The 27,947-nt window shown below is 39.5% G+C and overlaps 1 protein-coding gene across 1 annotated transcript; it reads right to left on the bottom strand.

Moving 5' to 3' along the window:
* Positions 1 to 125: 125 nt before the first annotated feature.
* Positions 126 to 27,947, bottom strand: pla2g15 (phospholipase A2 group XV). Its single transcript, XM_008113947.3, has 6 exons — positions 27,737 to 27,947; positions 14,146 to 14,302; positions 13,139 to 13,257; positions 10,339 to 10,437; positions 7,391 to 7,615; positions 126 to 4,282 (listed from the first exon to the last, which is right to left on the bottom strand). Exons 1-6 carry the CDS (start codon positions 27,858 to 27,860, stop codon positions 3,771 to 3,773), a joined length of 1,236 nt encoding a protein of 411 aa, XP_008112154.1. The 5' UTR covers positions 27,861 to 27,947; the 3' UTR covers positions 126 to 3,770.

Here is a 27,947-nt window from a genome sequence, read left to right as displayed (position 1 = left end):
ATGAAAACGAGCCTGGTGCAGGGCAGCCAAAGCCTTAGCTGGTACAGATCACGTCAGCCGGATCTTGAAGGCACATAATAACAATCCACAGCACAGAAACTCCACTCTAGGAACACAAGAAAACCTGAAGCATTTGATCAACTTTATTGTGTTATCAAAGTATGACAATCAGATAGGCAAAAACATTCTACAGAACACAGATAAAAGATGTGTATAAAAACAACAGGCCTTGTTGGGCAGTGTTCCATACAAAATACTGTCAAGCAGAGAACAGCAAAGTAGTTGCTTCGTCCCTGAATATCTGAAGAGCTCAAACACTATGGACTCCACAAAGTAGCTTAAATGGCAGGAATTCGCAACTTTGGCCTAAAAACTCCTTTGCACTTATTGCTCAGTGGGGAAGCCTACCCTTTTTTTAACAGAATCACACAGTGACCCTGACACTTTGCAGCAGCATTCGTAACTTCGCACACACATACACAAGGCTGAAGTCCTATCCAGCTCTTTCTATCTCGTATCAGGAGTTAAGTACATTTGGTCCGCATAAAGTATTTGAGTTTTAAAAAAATTCTAGGAAGAAAGTCATTTGCATTTGAAAACAACTGATTTCTAACAGCTCCAAAGGATACTATGAAGACACAAGCTGCTAGAAAATGCTTCCTTCATAAATTCAGGTCAACAGCAGCCTTCAGGATCCAAAGAGATCTTGAATCACTCTTTCGTTTAATTTTTCTGAAGAATTGATTCCCAGGCTATATCATAAAAGCAATATGGGCCTGGAGTTGTTTGAGAAAGGCTGCTGTTTGCAGAAAGCAAGTTTCATGATGATAGTTCAACTTGTGGGATTCTGGCCAAGACTGACAGAAAGTTTGAAAAACCTCAAAGCGTCCGGTACACTGCCGTTCGGATTTGGGAGTGACCATCATTCACAATATTAAGATGTAGATATCACTCACTTTGACTTGTTCCGTCATGCTACACATATTTAGAGTTGTCAAGTTGTCGGAAAGAAGAAAAATCCAGCCAAAAATGATGTTTTAGCGACATTACGGTTATCACTGGAACAAGTATAATGTCACTACACAGCACCAAGAGGAGAAAGAACAGTCACTTAATCCACAAAAGCACCAAGGAAACACCTAACACTGCCGGCCTAGTCATACTGAATTCAACTGCTGCTACCTGGAGCAAACACTGTCAGGTAAATGGGAATAAACAAGAGTGAGCAAGATGGACATCTGCACAAGTGGGAATGGAGATACACTTGGCACATTGGAAAAAGACTAGAGAAATCAAAGCAGCAGGTGCCAGTTCTCCGTTATAGTGGAATAAGGTGAATGCCCACAAACCTGACTTGCTTTTCAGGGCTAAGCCTCTCCATCTACAACTGAAGCCAAGCCTAAGTGACAGAACAAATCTGTTTCACTCCCTTCTTTCTGTTGTAATTTAGATTAGAAGCTCCCCAAAATCAGTTACCTATTGTTTTGCTTATATTACCTATACAAGTGCCAAACCTATTGATGGCACATGATAAAGAAAGCAGCAAGTCACTCAATAGTTTCCCACTTGTTTCCCAGTAATAGATTTTAGTCAGTTTTCTGCCACAACACAAACCATTTCAGCAAGTGCAAACGTTCCAAGCTCTGCATGGAAAAGGACTCTTGTTCTTTCTACATCCTTTGAAGACAGTAAGTATCATGGTGCTTTAAAGCTATAGGACAAAATCAGGTCAGGATGGAAAATATCTCAGTGTACAAGATGCAATCAAATTTACAGCCAAGTTTAGAAGTTTAATTAGTAACGGGGCTGGTTTGGCAGGTTGCATTTGCATCACAATCTCTGAACACCACAATACCTGCAAGTCACACCAAAAAGCCCTTTTCTGCTGACAAGTCAAATCCAACTGCAAACTGTTAAAAGATATCTGGTGGAAATAAGGCAAAAATGTCATAGCCGAATCTGTCAAGTGGTTTGATACTTCAACTGGTTCCAGCATTATTGAAAAAACAGGGAAATGAGTATTATGAATGTCTCTAAAAATTCATACTAAAATATTTATTGGGAGGATTGACATTGTGCTAAATTTTTTTTTTGCAATGTAACATCATTATGATTTGGATATTTATTAAAGCAAGTGGTGCACAGGAGTGGTAACAGAGAAATCAGCTTTTGTGCCATGACCCATCACTGAAGAATCTGCTTAATCTTATAATCTGTTTAAAAGTCTGGTTCAAGAAATCTTTTTTCCCCTCTCGGTTTGCTCACTGGAGATTGGGGTCAGTTCGGCTCACTCAGAACTTTTACCTCTCCGGGGCATTGCTGTTTTCAGTTTGAGATTTCTTTTGGCACAAATCTCAAGAGAGGTTCCCTATTATACACATCCCTGCGTATAACTTCCCTGGTTTTGTGCTTTCAGGGTTTCAATGCAGATTCCGACCCAAACTCAGTAGCATCAAGGCATCGAGGTTACTTGTGCCAGGCAACTACTGGACATTCATTTGCTGGTCTTTTTAAAAATATCACTCAGCCACAAGGCCTTTTGTGGGGCACTACAAGCAAGATGTGTTAACTCTAATGCAGGCATGGGCAAACTTCGGCCCTCCGGGTGTTTTGGACTCCAACTCCCACAATTCCTAACAGCCTACTGGCTGTTAGGAATTGTGGGAGTTGAAGTCCAAAACACCCGGAGGGCCGAAGTTTGCCCATGCCTGTTCTAATGGGTTTGCTTGGGGTAATTGCCGCTCCACATCACAGCACTTAATAATAATAATTTTATTTTCCAGGGTCAAGGGCAGCTCCGTAACCTGTCACTGTGCTCTACAGAACTGTCCTCCCCTTCCTAGGAAATGAAGTCAGTTAAATACAGAAGGGGGGTAATAGTACAAGAAAAATGGACTCTCCCTACAAGATATTGTATCCTAGTAACTGCCAAGAGTTTAGGAAACCCACCCCGGTAACAAAAACAGTGCAGCTGGCAGCCTGCAAATGCTATCAAGTTGTCACTCTAGACAGGAAAGAACGACACATTGAACCCAGAACATTTCGTAAAGCAGCCTTGGTCTTTCTGAATAAATAGTCACACAAGCATTCAAACAGCAGCCAAGGTCCCTCAACAACACTGAAAATCCACTTCCTTCCAGAAAGCGTTTATAAAATGAATCTTTAGGACCGCAGCCAAATCAGTGTCCAATATGCATTTATGAAAATCCTAGAGATTTCTACTTCTTCGCCTCCACTTTACTCAAGTAAAAGGACCAAACATACACTTTCAGCTTAGTGATGTAAAGACCCTATCAGGACACAAATGTTCATCTCCTCCAAGAGCAATGCCTGCCTGACTGGATGGCAACAAGCTTTGTAATATTTAATCATGTCTGTGCTCATTTAATGGCAGCTTCCCTACCGGGAGCAACGATCCACCATTTAGGACCATTCAAGGAGCCCTGTGCAGTCCTAACATTGTCTCTTTTCTCTCTGCCGCTCTGTACGTACAGAAAGTCCTCCCTGATACATTCAACTATATGTACAGTGGGCATTGCACTAGAGGTGCCGAAATACAGCTGGACTGAGCCTCTTCAGTGTAGGACACTACAGTGTTATGAGCACTAATCAGAGATGAGTGATCCCTAACTGACATCAACACAGATTCCCAGCCAGTCCCAACAAGCCGGTTTTTCAATATGGGTCCAAAACAACCAGACGTTCGCCTTTCCCCTCTTCCTCTTAAAGAGACCCTCAAATGTCATAGAAAAGAAAAGTTCTGCAATGCATCAGGAGCCAAAGAGAACCTTTTCCACATAGGAAATGGTCTGAGGATCATAGAGCATCTCAATGTGTTCGCTTCCCGGCAGCTCCTGGAGCCTGACTTCCTGCTTCTGCCGACCCACCCACCTGTGGCACTGTAAGGCACTCTGCAGGTTCACCGTCCCATCCCCATCGCTGTAGAAGATTTTAGGCTCCTTGTCTGGGAAGCCGTCATAGAAGAAGGAGTCCGGGGTGTCCACGCCAGTGCCGTAGAGGCAATGGATACGCACCCCCGGAGGTGGCATCTCATAGACCAAGGACTCAGTTTCTTCTCTCATGCGCCAGCCGTCCTCAAAACCAATGTCAGTATAGAACTTGTGGTAATCTCGGAGAGTATAGTTAGCAGTTGGTGTGCTGACAAGGATCTTGTCTGCAGGCCATGTGTAGTTGTAAGGAAGCAACCAGTTGGTAGAAACGGCAGAACGCTGCTGGTCTCTGATCTTAAGGGAGCTGATCACCGGGATCCGGTTGTTGTCACCTGTTGGAAGTGTATTAAAGTATTTAGCTCTTCAATGCATTGGACAACACACATTTTTATGCTTCAAATGTTAGATTTGTTTCTGGTTATACAGCTGATTCCAAAAACGACAACAGTTTCCCTCATTCAGCTCTAGTTTTTGAGGAACAGAACATATGCCATCTATCATATGTTCATCCACAGAAAACCATAATACCGTATTTCCCCGAAAATAAGACAGTGTCTTATATTAATTTTTGCTCCCAAAGATGCACTAGGTCTTATTTTCAGGGGATGTCTTATTTTTCCATGAAGAAGAATTCACATTTATTGTTGAACAAAAAAAAATGAGCATTTATTATATACTGTACAATAGTTGTCATCACAAACCAGCATAACCAGACAAACTGTGAATCCTATCAAGAATTTCTTGTTACTACCAATATTTCCATGTACAACACTCTATGGTATGTACATTTACCAATCCTGCATGCTCTGGTGTTCTGTTCAATGGGCATGCTTCCAAACAAAAACTTTTCTAGGTCTTACTTTCGGGGGAGGCCTTATATTTAGCAATTCAGCAAAACCTCTACTAGGTCTTATTTTCTGGGGATGTCTTATTTTAGGGGAAACAGGGTAGCTGTATCGGTTATTACCTCACTACATTTATTTCCCAATTTAATTGTTAATGGATCCAGGGAAGATCAAATTATTACCTATAGTATTAGCCAACCATAATCCGATATTAATGAAATTGAGAGTGGGATACAAAAGAAACAGAGCCTGGAGAATGAATGATTATATCTTGAAAATCAAGTCACATAGGGAAAAAATTAGAATGGGAGTTAAGAATTACTTAAAGGACAATGCTAAAAATGACATTAAAGAGGAAACAGTTTGGGAGGCCAGAAAAGTGTTAGTTAGAGGGTGCAAAAAAAAAAAATGATGGCAAAAATCAGGATAAAGGAATTAGAAATAGAAAAAGAAAAAGGAACAAAGATGAGATTATAAGGCGAATTTAAAAAATGCACCAACAATATGAACTGCTAATTGCTAGTGAAATAAAGCGGAAAATTATGTATAACAAATACAACTTTTTCAAAAACACAAACAAACCAGGGAAATTACAAGCATGGCAAGTAAAAGACGCAAAGGAAAAAACAAATGATAACTAGTATAAAAAATAAAGGCGAAATGGTCACCAATTCTCAACGGACACAAAAACTATTAGAAGAATACTATAGAAACTTATACAAAAGAACTCAGGGGGAGATTGAGACAATCTCGCAGTATGTAGAGGAGACAAATGTAAAAAAAAAAAATCAGAAGCAATGAAAGTTGACTTAGACAGACACCATTGGTGTCAGTGATGAATTCGGGTCTTGAAAAAGGGGAAACTTCCAGAATCCTGGAAGAAATCCATAATTGTTTTAGTGCCTAAACAGAATAAAGACTTAATAAAAATTATAGACCAATATAATTGCTGAACTGTGATTACAAAATATTCGCCACTATATTGGCAAATAAAATTAAGCAAGCACTGGCAAAGATAATACATAAAGATCAGGTGGGGTTTCTTCTATGAAGACAAGGAAACCAAAACATCAGATTGATATTGAACACCCTGGAAGTAGCAGAAAAATACTCAAATATTCTTTATTGATGCAGAAAAAGCCTTTGATCATGTCAGCTGCGTTTATTTGGAAAAAGTGCTAGAAAAATCTGAAGTAGGCCACCAATTCAAAAGGGCAGTAGGTGGTATATACACTAATCAAAGGGCAAGGTTAAAAATAAATGTCCAACTATCAGACTACATTGACATACAGAAAGGGACAAGACAAGGCTGCCCTCTGTCCCCACTATTATTTATTATGGGACTAGAAATCTTAAACGTAAGAATAAGAGAAAGACATGTCTGGTTTAAAGATCAGAGGCTAAGAATTAAAAATAAAAATTTATGCAGATGATAGTCTGTATCCTAACTATCCCATTACAAAGTATTTAAAAAGTATTGGATACAATTCAAAGATATGGTGACATATCAGGATTCATTATAAATAAGTAGAAAACTATGTTTTTAGCAAAAAAAAATATAGATGCTAAAAGTTGTAAGAAACTGAAGGCCACAGCAGACTGTAAGGTAATACCGAAAGTAAAATGGTAGGGCTGTAAATCGTGAGCCTCTATACAACAAATTTCAAAATCCACAAGCAGCAATACTTTTGTCAAGCCAACTTTTAAGTATGCAGACTTTCAAAGCTTCACTGCTTTCTTCTTCAGGCAAAGATACTAAAGTCTTACAAAAGAAAAAATGCAACAATGCCTGCGTTCAGTCTGAGATGTTACTCTGTTGTCACTTGAAATGATACTGGGGGATTTCAATGGCAGCAGGGGTGTTTTCCTACTTGACACAAAAAAATAGAAACAAAAGGCAATAAATGGTAGGTGATAAATATCAATTTCATTAACAACAGAAGGAGCCCCTGATGGCGTAGTGGACTAAAGCCTCGTGACTTGAAGGTTGGGTTGCTGACCTGAAGGCTGCCAGGTTCGAATCCCACCTGGGGAGAGTGTGGATGAGCTCCCTCTATCAGCTCCAGCTCCACGCGGGGACATGAGAGAAGCCTCCCACAAGGATGGTAAAAACATCAAAAACATCCGGGCGTCCCCTGGGCAACGTCCTTGCAGACGGCCAATTCTCTCACTCCAGAAGCGACTCAAGTTGCTCCTGACACAGGGGGAAAAAATAACAGAAAAAAAGATTCCATTGAGATCCAGTCAGTTTGTCCTGCACAAAACTAACTTCTCCTTTCTTAGGCAGAGAGCACCAAATTCTTCCAAGAGTCTCTGTCCTGTTATATCTAGAAAAGCATTTAGGTGTCACATTTTTTCTCTTGTATGATATTTAACATCTTTTTTGAATGAAGAAGGCAAGTAACTTTTGAAAGCATAGTGCATTTTATGCTTTGGCCCACTAAAAGTATTGCTGCTTGTTGAATTTGTTGTATTTTGCTGAGTTGCCAACATGGGTGTTTCCAGGGAGATGGAGCCGCACATGGTGCTAACAATTGTGACCAGGCTGCATCACAGGAACACCTGTTTACCCTCTGATTGTCCAGACACACCTACCTGACGCCAGCACTCGGAGCGTTTTAGCCACTCCACCCCACGGAGCGCCCAGTGACACAAAGTCTCTGATGTATTTGTCTTTCCAGTCCTGAGGCTGGTGCTTAAGGAAGTAAAGGGTGTACATATTTCCCATGCTGTGAGCAATTAAAACCACTGGCTCGCCGTACTCTTCATACATGATCTCTATCAGCTTGCGGAGTGCCACAAAGTAGTATTGATTCTCGTCTGAAAGTATTAAAAAAAAAACAAATTATTTATGCAATTAACTAAATGACTTCATTCACTCCACATCTCAATTTCTAGTTTACTGTTAAAGAATTAAAGAGTCCACCTTGTCACAAAATGCCATCACTCAATGTGTTGTTGAAGGCTTTCATGTCAGGAATCACTCGGTTGCTGTAAGTTTTCCAGGCTGTATGGCCATGTTTCAGAAGCATTCTCTCCTGACGTTTCGCCTGCATCTATGGCAGGCATCCTCAGAGGTTATGAGGTCTGTTGGAAGCCAGGCAAGTGGGTTTATATACATGTGGAATAATGTCCAGGGTGGCAGAAAGAATTCTTGTCTGCCTAAGGCAAGAGTGAATGTTGCCATTGGCCAGCTTGATTAGCATTGAATAGCTTTCCAGCTTCAAAGCCTGGCTGCTTCCTGCCTGGAGGGAACCCTTTGTTGGGACATGTTAGCTGGCCCTGATTGTTTCCTGTCTGGAAGTCACCTGTTTATGAGTCCTGCTCTTTATTTACTGTCCTGATTTTAGTTTTTAAATACTGGTAGCCAGATTTTGTTCATTTTCATGGTTTCCTCCTTTCTGTTAAAATTGTCCGCATGCTTGTAGATTTCAGTGGCTTCTCTATGTACTCTGACATGGTGGTTGTTAGAGTGGACAGTAAAGAAAATAAAGTAAGTAGAATCAGGAAGTAAATAAAGAACAACACTCAGAAGACAAGGGAATTCCAGGAATGAAACAATCAGGGCCAGTTAACACCTCCCAACAAAGGATTCCCCCCTACCTGCAGGGCGCAGCCAAGCTTTGAAGCTGCAAGGCTATTCAATGCTAATCAAGGTGGCTAATTGCAACATCCACGCTTGCCTCAAAAGACAAGAGTTCTTTTCCCCACCCTGGATATTCCACGGATAGAGAAACCCCACTTGCCTAGTTTCCAACAGACCTCACAACCTCTGAGGATGCCTGCCATGGATGTGGACGAAACGTCAGGAGAGAATGCTTTTGGAACATGGCCATATAGCCCGGAAAATTCACAGCAACCCAAATCACTAAGGGGGTTATCTCAGTGTGATTTCACACATTATAAACTACCCAAATAAGGACATGATATTGATATATTTGAATGGTAACATGTTTTAAGTGACAGCTTTTATTTTTCCCATCATGTTGAAATTCCAACATGGAAATCATCCATCCCACCACTTTTGGAAACTTTGGCTCATATGCATTTACATATGTCAACATGCATGTGCCCTCTATTTGCGTTGATCTCAAATAAACAGACAAGGGCATAAACTGGGCTTGGACCGGTGTATGTTGCTAACAGAAATCCAGCTACTGCTGGTTTTTCAGACTGTGATATAATCTAACACAGATATACTGTGTGGGGGGAAATGAGCTCATTCACATCTGATGATCAGGCACTAAAAATGCCATAAGTGACCCCATGAAAAAGCATTCAATCCAAGCTATAATCAAGTTACTATATTCTAAAGCCACTCCTTTTTCAACATCTGTAGCTCCGAATTCAGACAGAGTGCTATGGTAGAAAACGGGCATGTTGTAACATCTAGGCTCAATGAAGCATAAAGGTCAGCAGCCTGAAACTGTGGAATTATCAGGTGACACTCCATTGCATCAGGGGCTGAAGCCAGCTGGAGTGTTTGTAAAGTTCTTTTCGAGAATGCCATGTCCTAAACTTGGTTTCAGCTTTGGCAACTGAGGGCAGGAAGCTTCAAGGAGTGAGAGGCTTCTATGTGGAATACAGAATTATTTCAGAGCTAAAACCTATTTTAAGAAGCAGGCAGATTGGATGAGAAGCATGTTTTCTGATTTCTCCTACCAAAAACTAAAAAGGAGATCGCATTTTATGGAAAAAAAATTGAAGGTTTATAAAAAGCATGATGTTAATCCATCCAGACAGAGGGATCTTTCTATTTTAAAACTTCTATTGCTCCTTTTTTAACCAAGAAGTAAGCTTTCGTGGCAGTTCACAGCTCTTAAAATCATGGCAAAAAGCATACAACAGAGAAGCCTTAAGAACACAATAAAGAGCACAGCCTACTGACCACAAAAGTCTATCTACAAAAGAATTGTGTAAGCAGCTCCATTCTCACGTGAAAGGCTTGTAATTATTTAAGTGAATTTCTCAGCAGAGAACAGTGAGTATTGGGTTGCTGTAAGTTTTCAGGGCTGTATGGCCATGTTCCAGAAGCATTCTCTCCTGATGTTTCACCCACATCTATGGCAGGCATCCTCATAGGTTTTAAGGTCCTCAGAACTTCAGAGGATACCTGCCATAGATGTGGGTGAAACATCAGGAGGGAATGCTTCTGGAACATGGCCATACAGCCTGGAAAACCCACAGCAAAACCATGATTCCAGACATGAAAGCCTTTAACAACACATTGAACAATGAGTAATACAATAGAAAAGGCCCTGTTTTGCAGTAATAAGAACACATGTTTACATGCAGAGAGTTTCTTTAAAAAATCCTATCAAAGGAAGACATACAGTTTACTCACAAGGAGTTGAAGCATTTAAAAAAACAGTAATTGAATCTCTATTTCAAACCAAGGGATCAAACTGCTAAGTCTAGATGGTATGTAGCCCTGCTTGTAGTTAAGTAGGTTTGAACAAGCCAGTTCAAGTCAGGCCTTTTAAACTAGCTCTTTGATTCATCCTGTGATAAAACCCTAATCCCCATAAAGAAGTTTTATTTACTTGGTGCCTTCCGCCAATCATATGGAGCACCTCTAATATCTTCATCCCGCTGATAGCCCAGGTCAACCAAATGCTGCACCATGGTATAGAAGTAGGTTCCTATAAAGAAGAAATTGAATACCAGAAATATTAAGCAGTTAAATTAGTAGTCTCTTTTATGAATAACTTTTCAGTAACTTTAAAGCATAGGTTCTTTTTGTTGCAATTTTCCAGTAAGAGAAAGAGTATCAGAACTTTTACACTTTTACATAAACAACAACATTGGCCATACAGATTCTATGTAACTACATTGAATTCACAAACAACCGACAGTTACATTGGCTAACAAAGAAAGGAGATTCCACCTCTACTCAGCATTCACTTACAAATATAAACAATCGCTCATCATCATTTATACATCACAATTTTTCTTCCGTCATCTCCTGGAGAAGAACACCTCTTAGGCCAGACTGCTTCCTTGCAAATCTGTCACTTTTCCAATACTTCCATAACTTTTAAAATGCCAAAACACATCCCTTCCCTAAGAACAATGCCAAGGATTAGATCCGTTTTCCCTACAGCAGAACCTGATTCCATGCAACATATGTATCATGACTTCAAAATCACAATCGTTTTTCTTCCCATAAGGAGGCAAGTAACCAGATTGAGTTCCAGTGCCGATCTGACACTCCCAATGTGTATCATCTCTCCCCTTCCCAAGGGGCAGAGCATGGAAGGTAAACAGCTCAGCTGTCTGTCACAATGTTGGAATATTAGGTCTCTTATATAGCAATATTTCTTGCTGATGTTGTTCCAAAGTTGTAAATAGATAGATGTTTTTCCAGCCTGAAATGTGTTGATTCCATCTCAGTGCCTGGACAGATGTTGATTCTTCTTAATTGGTGTTGGTAAACATAAGAAGCCTTGTGTTGACTTCCTTCTTAATGTAAGGAATCTTGTAAACATTTCTTTAACTTAAAAAAGCTTTTGTCTCTGATAATGTAAACATGTTGTTTTTCACAAAAGTTCATCAACTCAGAAATGTCAACTATTAATCATTGTCACAGTTGTCATCAACTTCAATTACAGTTCCTGAGTGTAGTTGTTTTCCAGGCCTCAATATTTTAGAATTGTGATTTCAGTCCAGTTAGGCCCTATTCATACACCTTTCATACAATTCCATTCAATCTTAATTTTTTTTTCTTAAAGTGGAGCCTCCGGTGGCCAAGGGGATAAAAGCCTCGTGACTTGAAGGTTGCTGACTTGAAAGCTGCCAGGTTCAAATCCCACCCGGGCAGTGCGCGGATGAGCTCCCTCTATCAGCTCCAGCTCCATGCGGGGACATGAGAGAAGCCTCCCACAAGGATGGTAAAACATCAAAAACATCCGGGCGTCCCCTGGGCAACGTCCTTGCAGATGGCCAATTCTCTCACTACAGAAGCAACTCCGGTTGCTCCTGACACGAAAAAAAAAATTCAATCTTAAAAATCAGGATTTTTTCCTTTTGTTGCCAATGAACAGAGCAATACAATATAGGAGGTTGAGAAGCTTGAAACATGGTCCATAACGGATGCAATGTCCATTACACACACTGCTAACTAAACACTTTGAAATGAAGTTTATTTTCTGCTCTGTCTGAGATAAATGAATATAATTTAATGCTAATTTCCATATTCATCCTGGAGCTGTTACAGTGCGCTGTGTGTGAAACCAGCATAAGGCTAGATGTGTATCTTGCTATACAACAATTCTTCATCGTTTATTTTCTACATCTCCGTCTGGATGCATTAATGTAAATAGTAATAAAGAGGATTGGGACATGCATTACTATTCTAAACTCACTGTTGAACATTTGCCAATTTCAATTTGAAATTGAAAATTGGCCAATTTAAAAAACTGTTTTTGGCTAGGCAGATGAAAGATCCGGGAAGATTCGGCCAATTGGTGGCAATGGGGAACTTACAAGACCCCCTTTCCATTCCTGGGCTCCTTTTCTTTCTTCCTTTCAAGGGAGTCTGGGTTTGAGGAACAGGGTTAAGGAAACATGTGCTGCGTACTCCCAAATAGAAAGGAAGAAGCCACGCCCAGTAGTCACATGGGTCGTTTCGGGTGAAAAAAACAAGGCAGCCATCTGGAAAAGCCGAACAAGCCGAAGGAAAACAGCTAAAATGGATCCGTGCACAAGTCTATTATACAGGTGCTTTGTCCCTGCAGGAATGGTACTGCGTAATTCTTCCAATTCAGACTTTTTTTATTTAGAAGGACTACCCCTACACCAAATTTTCACACCAGATATTTGATACTGCACTTCCTCATTCGTAGACGTCTCAGGATAATGCATTTGCAGAAGAGAAAAGGCAATGTACTTGTAGATGGGTTATTTTAAGCAGTCAAGACACAAATGGAAATAACACTACACATTTGTTCAGTGGGAGGGGGAACAATTCTTTTATAACTCAAATGTCAACGCTTTCTAATATTAACTGCACTAATTTCACATAGAAGAAACTGTATGATCGCTGCTAGCATTAGCGTTTCAAAGAAAACTTGGAGAGCCCAACCTCTTCTCTTCCCTACACATAGTAAACAGCAGCTCACCCCCTACATCTTCTTCTTGTTTAATGCCAGAACCTCTTTCCATCAAATTGAAATAAGCAAAACATGAAGACATGTTTCTTTTCTCCTTGAAGGACAACATACTCTTCCAGAATACATGCAAACTATAAGCAGTAGTTTTGTGTTCAAAAATCTTTGAACGAAGGGATTATTATGCTTTAGCACATTTATATAGGATATTGTTCTGATTTAAAAAAATACATACCAACACTTCTTTTACTAGGGTCGAGGAATTCCAAGGGGAAAGTGTGTCCAAATCCAGGGACTTTGATGTCAACCCCATCTGGTGGTCCAGTGGCACCACTAGTTTTATTGTATACAAGCCTAGAAAGAAGGAACAAGACAAGGGTGTATTTATGTTGTATCACCATTAAAAACATACCTACAGTATGTCTTGTCGCTGGCCTTCATGGCCAGAATATTGGCTTGCTGTGAGTCTTTTGGGCTATATGACCATGCTCCAGAAGCATTATCTTCTGATGTTTCGCCCACATCTGTGGCAGGCATCTTCAGAGGTTTGAAGTCTGTTGGAAACTAGGCAAATGGGGTTTATATATCTGTGGAATGTCCAAGATGGGAGAAATAACTGTTGTGTGTTGGAGGCAAGTGTGAATGTTGCAATTGGCCAGCTTGATTAGGATTGAATGTGTAGTTTTTGCACTGAGGTTGATTGAATAATTAATGCATTTACATACCGATATTAATTTGATGTATTAATTATTCAACTAACCTCATTGATAGAGAAAAAATAAACACAGATCTGAATTCAGTGCAAAAAACTCTGTAAGAATGACTTAAAATTATATCCGATGAAAAATACTTGTTGGCTTGTGGCTAATTAGATTCTATTGATATCAGTGCGTAAATGCATTAGTTTTTCGGTTAACCTCATTGCAAAAACTACACGTGATAGAGAAAAAAATAAACACAGATCTGAATTCAGAAAATTATATATGATGAAATATACCTGTTTGCTTGTGTTACACAAATATGTGAAATGTGCCAACTTTACAATAGTATCATTTGTCATATTTTAAAAAGTTAACATGATGGAAGAAAATAAAGACAAATTTAAAATCAGCATAAAAATTCATTTAAATTGTGCTACTCTCATTTCTGATGTTTGATTTTTTTAAGCTTGTGATTCAGATGTGAGAATCATATTTTTTTCCAATTTCAGATTGAATTGTTGTAACAATGCTACAACCCCACCTGATATTATCGATCCAGCAGTCAATGATGACCGGAAGCAGCAGTTCCAAGTTCAGCCATATGGTGAAGTAGCTGTCCGTCTTCTTGGAGCAGAGGTAGTGCACGACCGAAGGCTTGTTCAACTTTGCTTCTAGCTGATTACCCAAATCTCCTGGCACTGTAATGATAGCGAGAGAGGTGAAGATTACAGCAAATCCACTTTTTTCTTTTTTACTAAAGCATTCCTCCTCACCAGGCTATCTGTGGTATCAATAGGAGTAGAATCGCAGCCAGTGGAACTAAAGTTGCAATGTGACAGTATCTGGAGGGCGTTTCCCCATTTCATGCTCCAAGTTATCTGAGCTCACAGAGAAATGGAATGAACATTACTCTTGAGTGACCTGATCAATCAGCTGGTATTTACCCAGAAATGTTAAGCAATGTGCCTACAGATGTAAGAGCAAGGACACACGACATAATCCTGGATACAAACCCTAAAGGAGACCAAGAACCCACCATTCCCACAAGGTCAGCTCCTATTCACCTTGCCTATTACAACGTATAACACGATTTTTGTTTCTCTGTTATAACTGCATTTCTTAATTGGTTCTATTATAAAAACACGGAAAAAGTTGAACTACAAAAACTGTATTTTTGAGGGACATCCTGTAGCACATTTTGCCATAGTTTTTCAATGAATATCTCATCGAGTCTCGACTAATTCAACATAGTTTGTAGCAGCTACAAAAACCAAGTTTCTGGAATAGAACCAATACTTTCAAAGTAAGTGCCACACAATTAAACAGGAAATAACACTTTCAAACCAGGAACAGAAAGTGCTACAAATTGTTATAAGAAGGCACATACAGCAATAATGGAACTGACTACAGCAGAATCCCACCCTTCCCCAGCTTAGGTTTTATTTACTAGTTTGGTGCAAACTCTGCTGCAACCTGATATCGTCCTTACTATTCTCTCATTGCAAATATTGCAACAAAAAAAAAACCTTCCAGAAGGCAAGAAGGAAAAGGCAAGATAGGTTCGTATAAAACGCTTTTGTAAAAAGGAACTTCTTGTCAGACACTTTGTCAAATGAGGGATACCTGTATGCCATTCCTCTGCTGATGAAAAGGAAGCACACTGAAGTTGGAAAATTGGACAGAACCAAACCACATAATGAAATCGCATTCCCTCGCCTTATGCTCAGATTCATTTATTAATTTCTTTTATGTTTATAGGGGAAAAGTATTAATAGTATTTTATTCAATGTTGCAGAATTCCCAGCTTCACAGCTGTATTCTAAATTAATGCTACAGGTTAGAATCTCTTATCGAAAATGCTTGGAACCAGAAGTGTTTTGGATTGGCATTTTTCCCAATTTTGGCCTACCTGCATCTGCAAACACACACCTAATGAGATATCTTGGACGGGACCAAGTCTAAATATGGAATTTATTTATGCTTCAAATACACCTCACATTCAGAATCTGAAAGTCTTTTTATACACATTTTTTTCAGTGAATTTCGTAAATGAATTAAATTTCATTTAATACTACTATGGAAGTAGCTTTAAAGAGTCCTTACAACCATGAAACCATTGTTAAGTTAATTAACCGTTTCAGCTTAGAAAAGCTATAATCCTCTTAGTATTCTGTTTTCTCCTCTTCTGATGACACTGGCACAGTGATTTGTTGAGAACAGCTTCATTGTGAAGTTGATCTTTATTGCTTTCCCTTTAATTTTGTTAGTTCATTCTTAAATGCAGTTAGGCAAGTGATGTTTTACGTCATGAGGTTTTTGATGGGCTCATTAGGTTATTTCTGTGCTGTTGAATGTCAGGCATTTAGAGCTGCATTTTAAAGGAAAAGCTGGCAGAGTTCTTGGTAAAACCCATGACTTTGCTAAACCCTTATAAGGATATGCTAGATTTCTCTACAGGGAGATAGTTGGGGGTAGATTAGTAGATCTCTGTGTTAAGTCAGAATGGGAATTCTTATCTCCAACCCAACTCTACAATTACAGGGTTGCTGTGAATTTTCTGTGCTGTATGGCCATATTCCAGAAGCATTCTCTCCTGACGTTTTGCCCACATCTATGGCAGACATCCTGAGAGGTTGTGAGGCATTGGAAAATAGACAAGAGGGATTTATATACAGTAGAGTCTCACTTATCCAAGGTAAACAGGCCGGCAGAACCTTGGATAAGCAAATATCTTGGATAATAAGGAGAGATTAAGGAAAAGCCTATTAAACATCAAATTAGGATATGATTTTACAAATTAAGCACCAAAACATCATGTTATACAACAAATTTGACAGAAAAAGTAGTTCAATACGCAGTAATGTTATGTTGTAATTACTATATTTACGAATTTAGCACCAAAATATCATGACTACAAAAATGCATTGGATAATCCAGAACCTTGGATAAGCGAGTCTTGGATAAGTGAGACCCTACTGTATCTGTGGAATGTCCAGGGTGGGAGAAAGAACTCATGTCTGTTGGAAGCAAGTATGAATGTTGCCATTGGCCACCTTGATTACCATTGAATAGTCTGGCAGCTTCAAAGCATGGCTGCTTCCTGCCTGGGGGAATCCTTTGTTGGGAGGTGTTAACCGGCCCTGATTGTTTCTTTTCTGAAATTCCGGTCTTCTGAGTGTTGTTCTTTATTTACTGATTTTAGAGGGGGGGGGGTTAATACTGGTAGCCAGATTTTGTTCATTTTCATGGTTTCCTCCTTTCTGTTGAAATTGTCCACATGCTTGTGGATTTCATTGGCTTCTCTGTATAGTCTGACATGGTGGTTGTGAGAGTGGTCCAGCATTTCTGTGTTCTCAAATAATATGCTGTGTCCAGGTTGGTTCATCAAGTGGTATTTCTCTATTGAGAAGAAATGCCAGTAACAAGTGGATAGACGGAGGAATGTGACTAGATGGGAGACTTTGAAGATGAGAGGTCAGCATTCCCTTAATATACTTGCTTTCCTCACCTTTAAAACAATTAAATCCATGGTTCAATTTTTACCCTGCCCTATCTTATTCAGCCCCAAGCTAACAAAACTGGAGAAAGGGGAAGTAAAAGAAGATGTCATCAATGGTTCCGTTTTTCCAGGAACCATGGCAATTTCCTCATTATTCAACATTTTATGCCAGGACTTAATTCCCCTATGCAAAAGTAGATTCCAGTTTGGCAAAGAGATATCTGCAGCAGTGTTAGGCATGTGATCTTTGGGGGAATCTGCACATCATGTGATAGTCTTCCTGCTTCTAATGATAGCCTCTCTTAGCTTTTAAGTCAATTTATGACAGAGTAGGCAAAGTGCACCCTTCCAGATGTTGTTGAGCTGCACCTTCATCAGTCCTAGTCAGCATAAGCAGGGAAGAGGAATGTTAGAGTTGCAATTTCACACAATCCAAAGGGCCACACTGTTCTCCACCAGTGCTATGAACTGTTTTTGGCTAATGGTAAGTAGGTAGCTTTCTGTGAATCACGGGTAAATGAAGTAAATGCAAATCCATTTGCATCTTCTTTTTGTTACTTCTCTTTACATCTCTGCTTTGAGCAATAAATTCACACAAGTGGGAAGAAAAAAACTGAAGAGCTGTTCCCCATTATGGAAGCAGATGTGACAAAAACTCAACATAAAGGGCAGGGAAACACACCTTAGAATCCCAGCCACTTTGTAAACTTTGTATACAATGCATCTTTTAAACAAAAAAGACAGTAATAATTTAATATCTTAAAAAAACCTTTCCATATGGCTTCAAACAAAGCTTATGACCAGACAGAACTATTCTGTTACTCACAGCAACAGAAAAAACTAACACCAACTCACAATTAAGCAGCAGGTTGAGAACCAGAAGCTATGAGTTGGTAATGAGGGCCGGGCTGTGGCGCAGCTGGCTAGTAACCAGCTGCTATAAATCACTACTGACCGAGAGGTCATGAGTTCGAAGCCCGGGTCGGGTTAAGCCTCCGACCATAAAAAAAAAATAGCCCCGGCTTGCTGTTGACCTAGCAGCCCCGAAAGACAGTTGCATCTGTCAAGTAGGGAAAATTTAGGGACGCTTTATGCGGGAGGCTAATTTAACTAATCTACAACACCATAAAACTGCTCACGAGGAAAAGAAGAGGAAGAACAGCCACCAATGGACGGTGAAGCAACAGCTCCCCCTGTGGCCGGAATCGTGAAGCTGGAAAGATGTTTAAAAAAATGCCTCTGTGTCTGTCTAAAACTGAATGTTGTTTGTCTGTTGGCATTGAATGTTTGCCATATATGTGTTCATTGTAAACCGCCCTGAGTCCCCTTCAGGGTTAGAAGGGCGGAATATAAATACTGTAAACAAATAATAATAAATAACTATATGTTCAGCTTAAGACATGATAGTACAGTAGACCCTCCACATTCGCAAGAGTTGGTGGCACAGGATTCCCACAAAAGTGGGAAAACTACGAAGCTGATCACAGAATCACCCAAGAGGACCCATAGGTTTCTATAGAAGTGTTATCTCAAGGAATCACTAGTGTGATCCTGGTAGAAGATCTCAAGATTACTAGAGAGAACATATTAATAAAATCTACAGAAGTCACACCCGCAAATGTGGAAAGGAAGATTCTTCAGCAGTCATTCAAAATATATACCCTAGAACTCAAATTTATTTGTAATGGATATGGAGAGCTCTACATTTTAGTTGTAAGTATTTTACTGAACCATGCTATCCCCTCCAAAAAGAGATTTATTGTTCACCTACGGCTCAGAAATAAATATATTATTTTTCCTTTTTTTAAAAAAAGACTCTTTCTGGACTTACACAAATTCAAAGCATCTGAAGATCTAGTCCAAACCAGCAGCAGTGGTAAACCTCTTAAACTCTATTTGTCCAGTCCATTGTATGATTTTATTGCTGTGTTTATCATGTGTTTTATAATGACTATGATTTTATTTTATGCCTTTTAATCTTCTTTGTGTGTTTTTGGTATTTGATATTCTGTATGCTGGTTTTATATTTGTGAGCCGCCCCGAGTCCCTCTGGAGAGATGGTGGCGGGGTATAAAAATAAAATTATTATTTATATCTAGCCCTTTAATAAATTGCATCTACTTTATGATTTTGTGTAACTTGCATCTTTCAGCTGTGTACTGTATGCATTTCTTATATATGAAATGTATATAAACTCTTTCTCAGAAATGTATCAAAATGTAACTTAGAAACAGCCACCTCTCTGTGACCTTGTTCAAATAATCTCCCGGGAATGGAAAATGTTGGGTAAATCCCACTGGCTGTTTCCCAATCCAGATAATCATTAAATTCATTGTGTGTGCTCAAAGATAGGTGGCTTCCTTTGCCAGTGAGATAAGCCCAAAATGTTTGTATGAGTCACATGAAGCTGAGAGTCTGCCGCTCCTGCACAGAAATAGAAGCTTACAAGTAAGTGAATTTGTTGACAGTCAACCCCTTGATTACCCAAGATCAGCACCTTTCTTTTCTAAAATCCATATCTTTATTTGTCATGGAATTGGACATTTGAGCTCATCAATATATCTTTGCCATTTGTTTTTCCTGGACTGTGCCTTCCCAGGGTGAGAATGAGATATTTCAAACTATCATATAAACAAGAAACATTCATAAAACCTGCCTCTGTGTAGTCATAATGGATTGATTAGCTACTGAATTAAAGCCACACAGGGAGCATCTGTGCAGCACATGACTTATTTAATAACATTTACTTCTCATGTGGGTGTAACCTGATATGGGATCAGCAGTATCTCTGCAGTGAAATAAATAGCAAAGCATGTTTGTTTTCTACAGAGGCAAAACAATAAGAAGGGAGAGCTGGGTTAAGAGCTTGTATTTATAAAGAGACATCCAAGTACAGAATATCTGTCTCACAACCTAGCCAATTCACAAACGTTTAATAGTTTTATCTAATTTTAATTCTGCTAGCAAACCACCTAATCCAATATCTTTCTTTAAAAACAGACATGTGCAGTGAACCCTTGGTATCAAGGGGTTTTTTGGGGAGAAAAATTTGGAGGACGATACAGAATCAGTGGATACGGAATGCCAACGGTAGTCTAAGTTAACAGCCTGGTTCCCAATGACAAAGCAAAAGTTAACTTATGCTTTTCACCCAAACATTACAAGGAGGCAATTTATTTGCTTTTCCTCTAAAGTACACCATGTATACTTTCATAGTTAATACATTGTAATTAAGCTATTCTATTACACTTCTTAAAAAGTGAGAATTGCTATTAAGTGACATCATGTTTCAGTTTAAAAGGGATGCAAAATTTATATTCTAGCAACATTGAAACACTATAGATTCTGGCATAGAAACTTCAGAAGCATTTCTCCCTCTGGGAAAACAAGTTTGCAACATCATATTAAAAATATGTTGTCAAATGTTTTCATGGCCGGAATCACTCGGTTGCTGTGAGTTCTTCGGGCTGTATGGCCATGTTTCAGAAGCATTCTCTCCTGATGTTTCACCCACATCTATGGCAGAGGTTCCTCAGAGGTTGTGAGGTCTGTTGGAAACTAGGCAAGTGGGGTTTATATATCTATTGTCCAGGGTGGGAGAAAGAACTCTTGTCTGTTTGAGCTAAGTGTGACTGTTGCCATTGGCCACCTTGATTAGCACTGAATAGTCTGGCAGGTTCAAAGCCTGGCTTCTTCTCCCAACAAACGATTGACAAAGCTGGCCAACTGCAACATTCACATTTGCCTCAAGCAGACAAGAGTTCTTTCTCCCACCCTGGACATTCCACAGATATATAAATCCCACTTGCCTGGTGGACCTCACAACCTCTGAGGATGCCTATCATAGATGTAGACAAAACGTCAGGAGATAATGCTTCTGGAACATGACCGTACAGCCCGGAAAATTCACAGCAACCCATATTAAATATAGTTTGATACACTTCGAAAAACCATAACCTGAAAATATTCTAGTTTGGGACAGTTGTAACCAAGTTGGGAGGAATTCATGGACATAACACAGCCTAAATGTCTCTTCTTGAACAATAACATTTATACTAAACACAAAGATGAGAACATCACACCAATTTATCTTTTATTACCACTCTAAACAAGACAGCAGAGTAATAGATCTTTCTCAGACTCAGAAAAATTAATATCTTAGTATAGATTTCCAGATCAAGCATTCTGGAACCATGTCTCTGCTAATCTGGAGAAAACCAAAGGCATGAAGAGAAACTGATTATAACTCACCCAACTCACTACATCCCATAATAATCCAATTTCCTCCATTCTCCCTTTTTCCAGCTTCTTCCACCACTGTTACCAGATGGTACCCAATTCAACTGGAATCCATCCTATTCCCCCTCCCACACAAACATATTATTTCAAGCTTTTGCTCAGATTATCTGGTTCCACATCTTTCCTTCTGTAGGTTGGCTCTTTCCCACTGACTCTCCACCTTTCAGTTTGGAAATACATCCTAGGGACTCCACCCCTTGCAAGACTGTCTATCCTCACCCAGTCCTATGCCCAAGTAATCCTACTCAGATATTCCCTTGCTTTTAAAAAAGCTATTTAAACCTCACCTAGTAAATCCTTCTTCTCAGTCTCAGGATCTAGGAGAACCACAAACCAGCCTCTGTTGCTAATTTCCAATTCCAGAAAACTGCATGCAACTTCTCACTTCTCTATCTATATAGACACCTGGAAGGGCCCTGATAATTTATTCTCTCATATGTATTTCTCAGACCTCAGGAATCATTTGTACTATCCTAATTCCAGGAGACATTCTGGAATTCTCTTGTCTTCAACTTTTCCTTCCACAAAGGCAAAGCCCTACTCCTCTGCCCCTCCCTCCAATACCTTAGTGCAATTGATAAACTGCACCCAACATTTGCATTTTGCATTATTCAAAAGCAACCATTCATCCTAAGCAATATAGATTAAAATGAAATACATACTGTTCAATTGCATCTGATGGGGAAGACTCACCCCTTTAAATCACCCAGACAGACAAGCCAAAGGCATGTTAGTAATTAGTCATATCAAATATTCATAGTTGATATATTGTTTCCTTTTAATATAAGTTATCATAAGGCTCATTCTCATCAGGATATCTTCCATGTTGTCATTCGAAATTTATTCCCCATCCATTTTGTTTCCTGTCTGCAATTTCCCTGTTTTCTGAGTGTTGTTCTTTATTAACTGTCCTGATTTTAGAGTTTTTTTTAATACTGCTGGCCAGATTTTGTACTGACTGTTGGGGGCACCATAGATTTTCCTGTGATGGGAGTCTTTTAAAGAGGCTTTAAAATCAGTATTCTAAAACGTCTTTCATTCAGAATTCAAGTTGGCACTGAATGCCCTAATTACGAGAATCCCCTTTCAGTTTATACCTCCCAAAACATTGAGATCTACTGGGAGAGTCCTCCTTTGTCTTCCACTAGAAGAAGCAACACACTAAACACACATGAGGCAGGCCTATGTATGCTGCTGTGACACCCAGGTTGTTAAACGTCTGTCTCTTGAAGGCCTGGTTGTTGACGATGATGACTGCATTTTGGCCCCAAACTAAAAATTCTTTGGAATGTAAGGATCTTGGCTTCACTGTATGACTATATGATTTTTAAATGCTTTAAGATTGCTGAAATAATGACATACATCAACTGAAACTGATTCCAGTTCATTTGCATGCTGAAGCATCTAGTCCATAATAAAGCAATGCCATTGCCTACAGGCAAATTTTACAAGCAGTTAATGAATATATTCCAAACCATATAATGATATTGCAGAATGGGTGTGTATCATTACACTGCCTGAATATTCCTCTGTGCCGCAACTATCACAGGTGCTGACTGTCCTTTTTCAGCGGAGCATCAAAAAATTAATCACACAAGCCAATCTACATCACAATTTCTTTGACTACTGAACCAATTTCCTTTTTTAAAACCAATTTCTATTTCCCTAATTTTACAGACAGATTCAACCTTGAATTCTCCTCTTAATATGTCAGTGCAAAGTGGGCCATAGGTGTTGAACGTAATGGGTATAACAGCAAGGTTAATTATGTTCTCCCAGTTATTTCTCAATTGTGACAACCCTAAGACCACCCTATTGCAGGGGTTTCGTAGCAGAATTTGTCATTAGAGGATTTGCCATTGTCTTCCACTGAGGCTGGGAGGATGTGACTTGCCCAAAACCATCCATAGCCAAGCGCAGGTTCAAACCATTGTCTCCTAAAGCCCTAGTCTAACATTCAAAAGTCTCTCGGAGACATCTGTTATGAATTAAACAAAGCTGGAGAACAAATCATGATCAATGTCCACTATATCCTTTTTCATTATGAATGACTATTTCAGTTTCCTGAGTGGATTACAGAGTATAAGCCACTATCTCTACTTGGTGATGTGTTTCTAAAAATCACTCATTTACTGCAAAACCTGGGTTTTTAATTTATTTATTTATTAATTACAATATTTATATCCCGCCCTTCTCACCCAACAGGGGACTCAGGGCGGCTTAGAATAAAACGCATATATAAAAATTATACAGTGCAATATAAATCAGTTAAAAATTATTAACTTACATCAGTATTCATAAATCACATTATAAAATACAGGTAGGCATGTTCAGTTCAAAAAACTGGGTCTGTCGATTGAGTTCCAGCGTACATGATAATAATTAACGCTGCCAATTATTATTCAAAAGCCTGGCCCCAGAACCAGGTTTTAACCTTCCTACGAAAGGATAGGAGGGAGGGAGCCTGCCTGACTTCAATGGGGAGGGTGTTCCATAGGCGGGGAGCCTATGTGTGAATATATTCTTAGTGATTTCATAAATCTCCATCCACTTATTTCCAGTTCTAAAGCCTTCATTTTTGGAAAACTGACTAAAGTTTGCACACAAACTAATACCTTCCAAGAAATTACAAGCATGCTATTAAGAGGAACTTATTGGGATGTATAGCTGCTAGCTGCAACAGGCTCAAGTTTAGACTCAGACTAAAGCTTACCACACTGATAGCAAAAGCTTTACTAGACTACAACTCATTCTTTTAGATCTAGGAATGTGTTTTTCTCATTGGGCAGATTATTGATACATACCCTTTACTATAAATAGCAAGAACTGAAGATCCCCACCACCACCACCAAAAATGTTGAGGCATCATTCTGACATTTGTATGCCAATGTTCTCTATGCAATAGAATTTTTAGAACTCTAAATATTCTATATACTCATGCATATGTGTAAAAATTTTAGTCAAAAATCAACCCCCTAAAAACTAGATCAATATATTCATGGATCACTGTAAATACTGTACCTTAACTCTTACTAAAAAAAAAAAAAGGCAAGCATCCTTTCTCTAAGTATTATGGTGGAAGATAGGTGCTTATTCCATCCTAAGAGAACATACAAGAAGCATGATCTTCTCTACTCTCCACTTTTGAATGCCTTAGTGGGAGCAGTGTCCACTGGTGTTTTTCCCTCTTTATGGAATGACCCTCAACCTATCCATATTTTTTTGCCCAAAAACCTGCACTCCAATTATACATGAGGTCAACTTATACACTGTGTGCATTCAAGTCTAATGGATCCTACTTTTAAATGTAAAATACCTTACTATGTACACACACGTATGCACAAGAAATATATATACACACAAGAGATCATCCAACCTCTAACAAGACAGACTGGCCCACACCACAGATCTGCTGAGCTGTGACACACAAAAAAAGTCACTCGAATGATTCCCAACCTTTGGTCTTCACCATGTTTTGCACATAAGCTCCCATAATGCCCGAGCACTGGCCACACTGGCCGGCCCAAACATCGGCAAGACCAAAGGTTGAGAAGCACTGTCCAAAAGTAACCTAGAGTTTACTTTGGAACAATCTTCCACAACAATGAAATGCACAAAAGCAAGGCATCCTTGAGTACTTCAGCCTAGGTATTTGCTGACTCTCCCAACAAAATGCCATTGCCCTTGGCTCACAAAGTGGAGACTCAGGTTCACTAAAGGTTCTGTCAAAATAAATGTGTCAGTGTTTACTATGCTATGGGATTTTTTGTTGTTACAAAAACATAAGAAGTTGCTTCGCACTGAGTCAGACACTGAGCTCTCAAGCTCAGTACTAGCACTGACTGGCAGCAGCTATCCAGATTTATAACTGGGGTTTTCCTTGCAAATGCAAGAATTAGAACAAAAGAGCAGACAGGGGCAAAGAATGCACCCTAGTTTTGCCCGTTTGCATACAAGAACACTTCACAGTACTGAATGGCAGCGGCACTCTGGAGATTTGATTGTCAAGGTTCTATCCCCTAATTCCTTCTGAAGAGCTTCCGGGAAAATTCAACCGTTACCTCACAATGGTTTTAGCAGGGATTTCAACCTTGAGAAATAAGCAATGACAAGATACAGGCGTCTCCTGCCTTGTGAAGCTTACAAATTAGAGAGACGTGCCATTAATTTAATGAAGGGTCCACTCCTTCATCTGTTCTTCCTGCCTAGAGGGTGTTATTTTATATTTTTCTACAAGCAGAATGCACCTGAAAGTAAAAAATAACCTGAGTTCCACTTTTCAACCGATTCCACTTTCTAACAGCACTCTGGTTCCATTATTATTATTATTATTATTATAGACATCACAAGTCGAACATTTCCCAAGTGTCTAGGACTGTGTGATGTATTTTCGGATGATGCGCGCAGATCCCAGTAGGGTGGCCTTTTGCAGTTGGTAGATACATACACAAGCTCCCCACATACATACACAACACCCACACTACCATATAATCCAGAAAATCAAAGCCAATAACCCAGGTCTTTTGAAAACTGGATTATATGAGTGTACAGTGACATATAATCCAATTCAAAGCAGATAATTAGGATTTTCTTTGACTATGACCCAGCCACGGGCCCCTTCCACACTACCATATACAGTAGAATCTCACTTATCCAACATTCGCTTATCCATCGTTCTGGATTATCCAACGCATTTTTGTAGTCAATGTTTTCAATACATCGTGATATTTTGGGGCTAAATTCGTAAATACAGTAATTACTACATAGCATTACTCCATATTGAACTAATAGGCATTTCCTTAACCCCTCCTTATTATCCAAGATATTCGCTTATCCAAGCTTCTGCCAGCCCGTTTAGCTTGGATAAGTGAGACTCTACTGTATTGAGGAATTGGTGGTAGTTAAGGTATAGGGTAAAGGTTTTCCCCTGACATTAAGTCGATTATAAATGGGTTATATAGCTGTGTGGAAGGGCCTTGAGTCTACACTGCCATATAATCCAGTTAAAATCTGATAATCTGTATTTTATAGGCAGTGTGGAAGAGGCCTAAGTGAGGCCTAACTCTGACTGTCCCCTGGGCTGAGTGGGTTGCTAGGAAACCAAGTGAGCGGAGCTTAGCCTTCTAACTGACACCAATTGGATAAAAACAATTATTCCTCTCCCTCTAATTAGGACTTTATTTTTCTTTTCTTTTTGTTGTATGAACTTAGAGGCATGGATGAGGGGTTGTGCTGCCAAGTTTAGTGTTTCTGGGATGTGTAGTTTTGTTTGTTTTGTCCTAGGCCAAAATGTCATTACCCTTTTATATATAACTAGCTGTGCCCGGCCACGCATTGCTGTGGCTTTTTTTAGGTGGTTCCATGTCTTGAAGGGGGGGAATCCTTTGTTGGGATGTGTTAGGTGGCCCTGATTGTTTCCTGGGTGGAATTCCTTTGTTTTCAGAGTGTTGCTCTTTATTTTGTGTTTTGAGATGAAAGAGTGATGAGTACCGAATGGGTTTGGACCTTCAAAGAGTGGGTGTTTCCCTGTTTGGGGGGGGGGGATCCTTTGTTGAGCGTAAGAATTTAGAGACGTGGATGAGGGGTTGTGTTGTCAATTTTCTAGGTTGGGGGGCCTTTAGTCTTGTTGTTTTGCCCAGTGGAGTGACACCATTATCCTTTTATATATATATATATATATATATATATATATATATATATGAAGATATATACAGTAGAGTCTCACTTATCCAACACTCGCTTATCCAACATTCTGGATTATCCAATGCATTTTCGTAGACAATGTTTTCAATATATCATGATATTTTGGTGCTAAATTTGTAAATACAGTAATTACTACACAGCATTACTTCGTATTGAACTACTTTTTCTGTCAAATTTGTTGTATAACATGATGTTTTGGTGCTTAATTTGTAAAATCATAACCTAATTTGATGTTTAATAGGCTTTTCCTTAATCTCTCCTTATTATCTAACGTATTCGCTTATCCAATGTTTTGTCGGCCCGTTTACGTTGGATAAGCGAGACTCTACTGTAATTAACATTATTATATTGTATTACAAAATAATATTATTAATATTATTTAATATTGTATTATATTAAAAATATTCTTATATTGTATTACAAAATAATATTATTAATATTATTTAATATTATATTATATTAAATAATATTCTTTGGCCGTGCAGCTCCAGCCAGAGACATACACACGCCTGCACCATAATACACACCACTTCACCCTTAAAGGCACACGAACACTCAATTCCCACATGCAATGCCCACTCCACGGGCCTCCCGCACGCAAATCAACACGAGCGCGGGAAGCGGCCCTTACCCAAGACGACGGGGGGCCCTGGGGCCCTTCTTCCGCCCCTCAGGCGCCCCCGGGAGAGGCCTTGGTCGCCGGGGAGCAGGAGGAGAACGAGGAGGGCCAGGAGCGGGGAGGACGGCGGCACCATCGCCTCAGCACATCGCGCAGTAACGGGAGACTCCGCCTCAGCCCTTCCTCAACACAACAACGGCCGCCTCCTCCTCCTCCTCCGGCA

Source organism: Anolis carolinensis, unplaced genomic scaffold (genome assembly GCF_035594765.1).
Source record: "Anolis carolinensis isolate JA03-04 unplaced genomic scaffold, rAnoCar3.1.pri scaffold_9, whole genome shotgun sequence".
NCBI classification, from domain to species: domain Eukaryota; kingdom Metazoa; phylum Chordata; class Lepidosauria; order Squamata; family Dactyloidae; genus Anolis; species Anolis carolinensis.
The sequence above is the reverse complement of the archived record's forward strand: the minus strand, read 5'-3'. Positions and strand labels throughout refer to the sequence as shown.

Excerpts from the sequence above, each read along its gene's own strand:
- pla2g15 (XM_008113947.3), bottom strand. The coding sequence starts at position 27,860 with ATGGTGCCGCCGTCCTCCCCGCTCCTGGCCCTCCTCGTTCTCCTCCTG. Across the intron at positions 10,438-13,138 it reads CCCTAGTAAAAGAAGTGTTG|GAACCTACTTCTATACCATG; the intron begins GTATGTATTTTT and ends TCTTCTTTATAG. Across the intron at positions 7,616-10,338 it reads TGATTGGCGGAAGGCACCAA|ACGAGAATCAATACTACTTT; the intron begins GTAAATAAAACT and ends TAATACTTTCAG.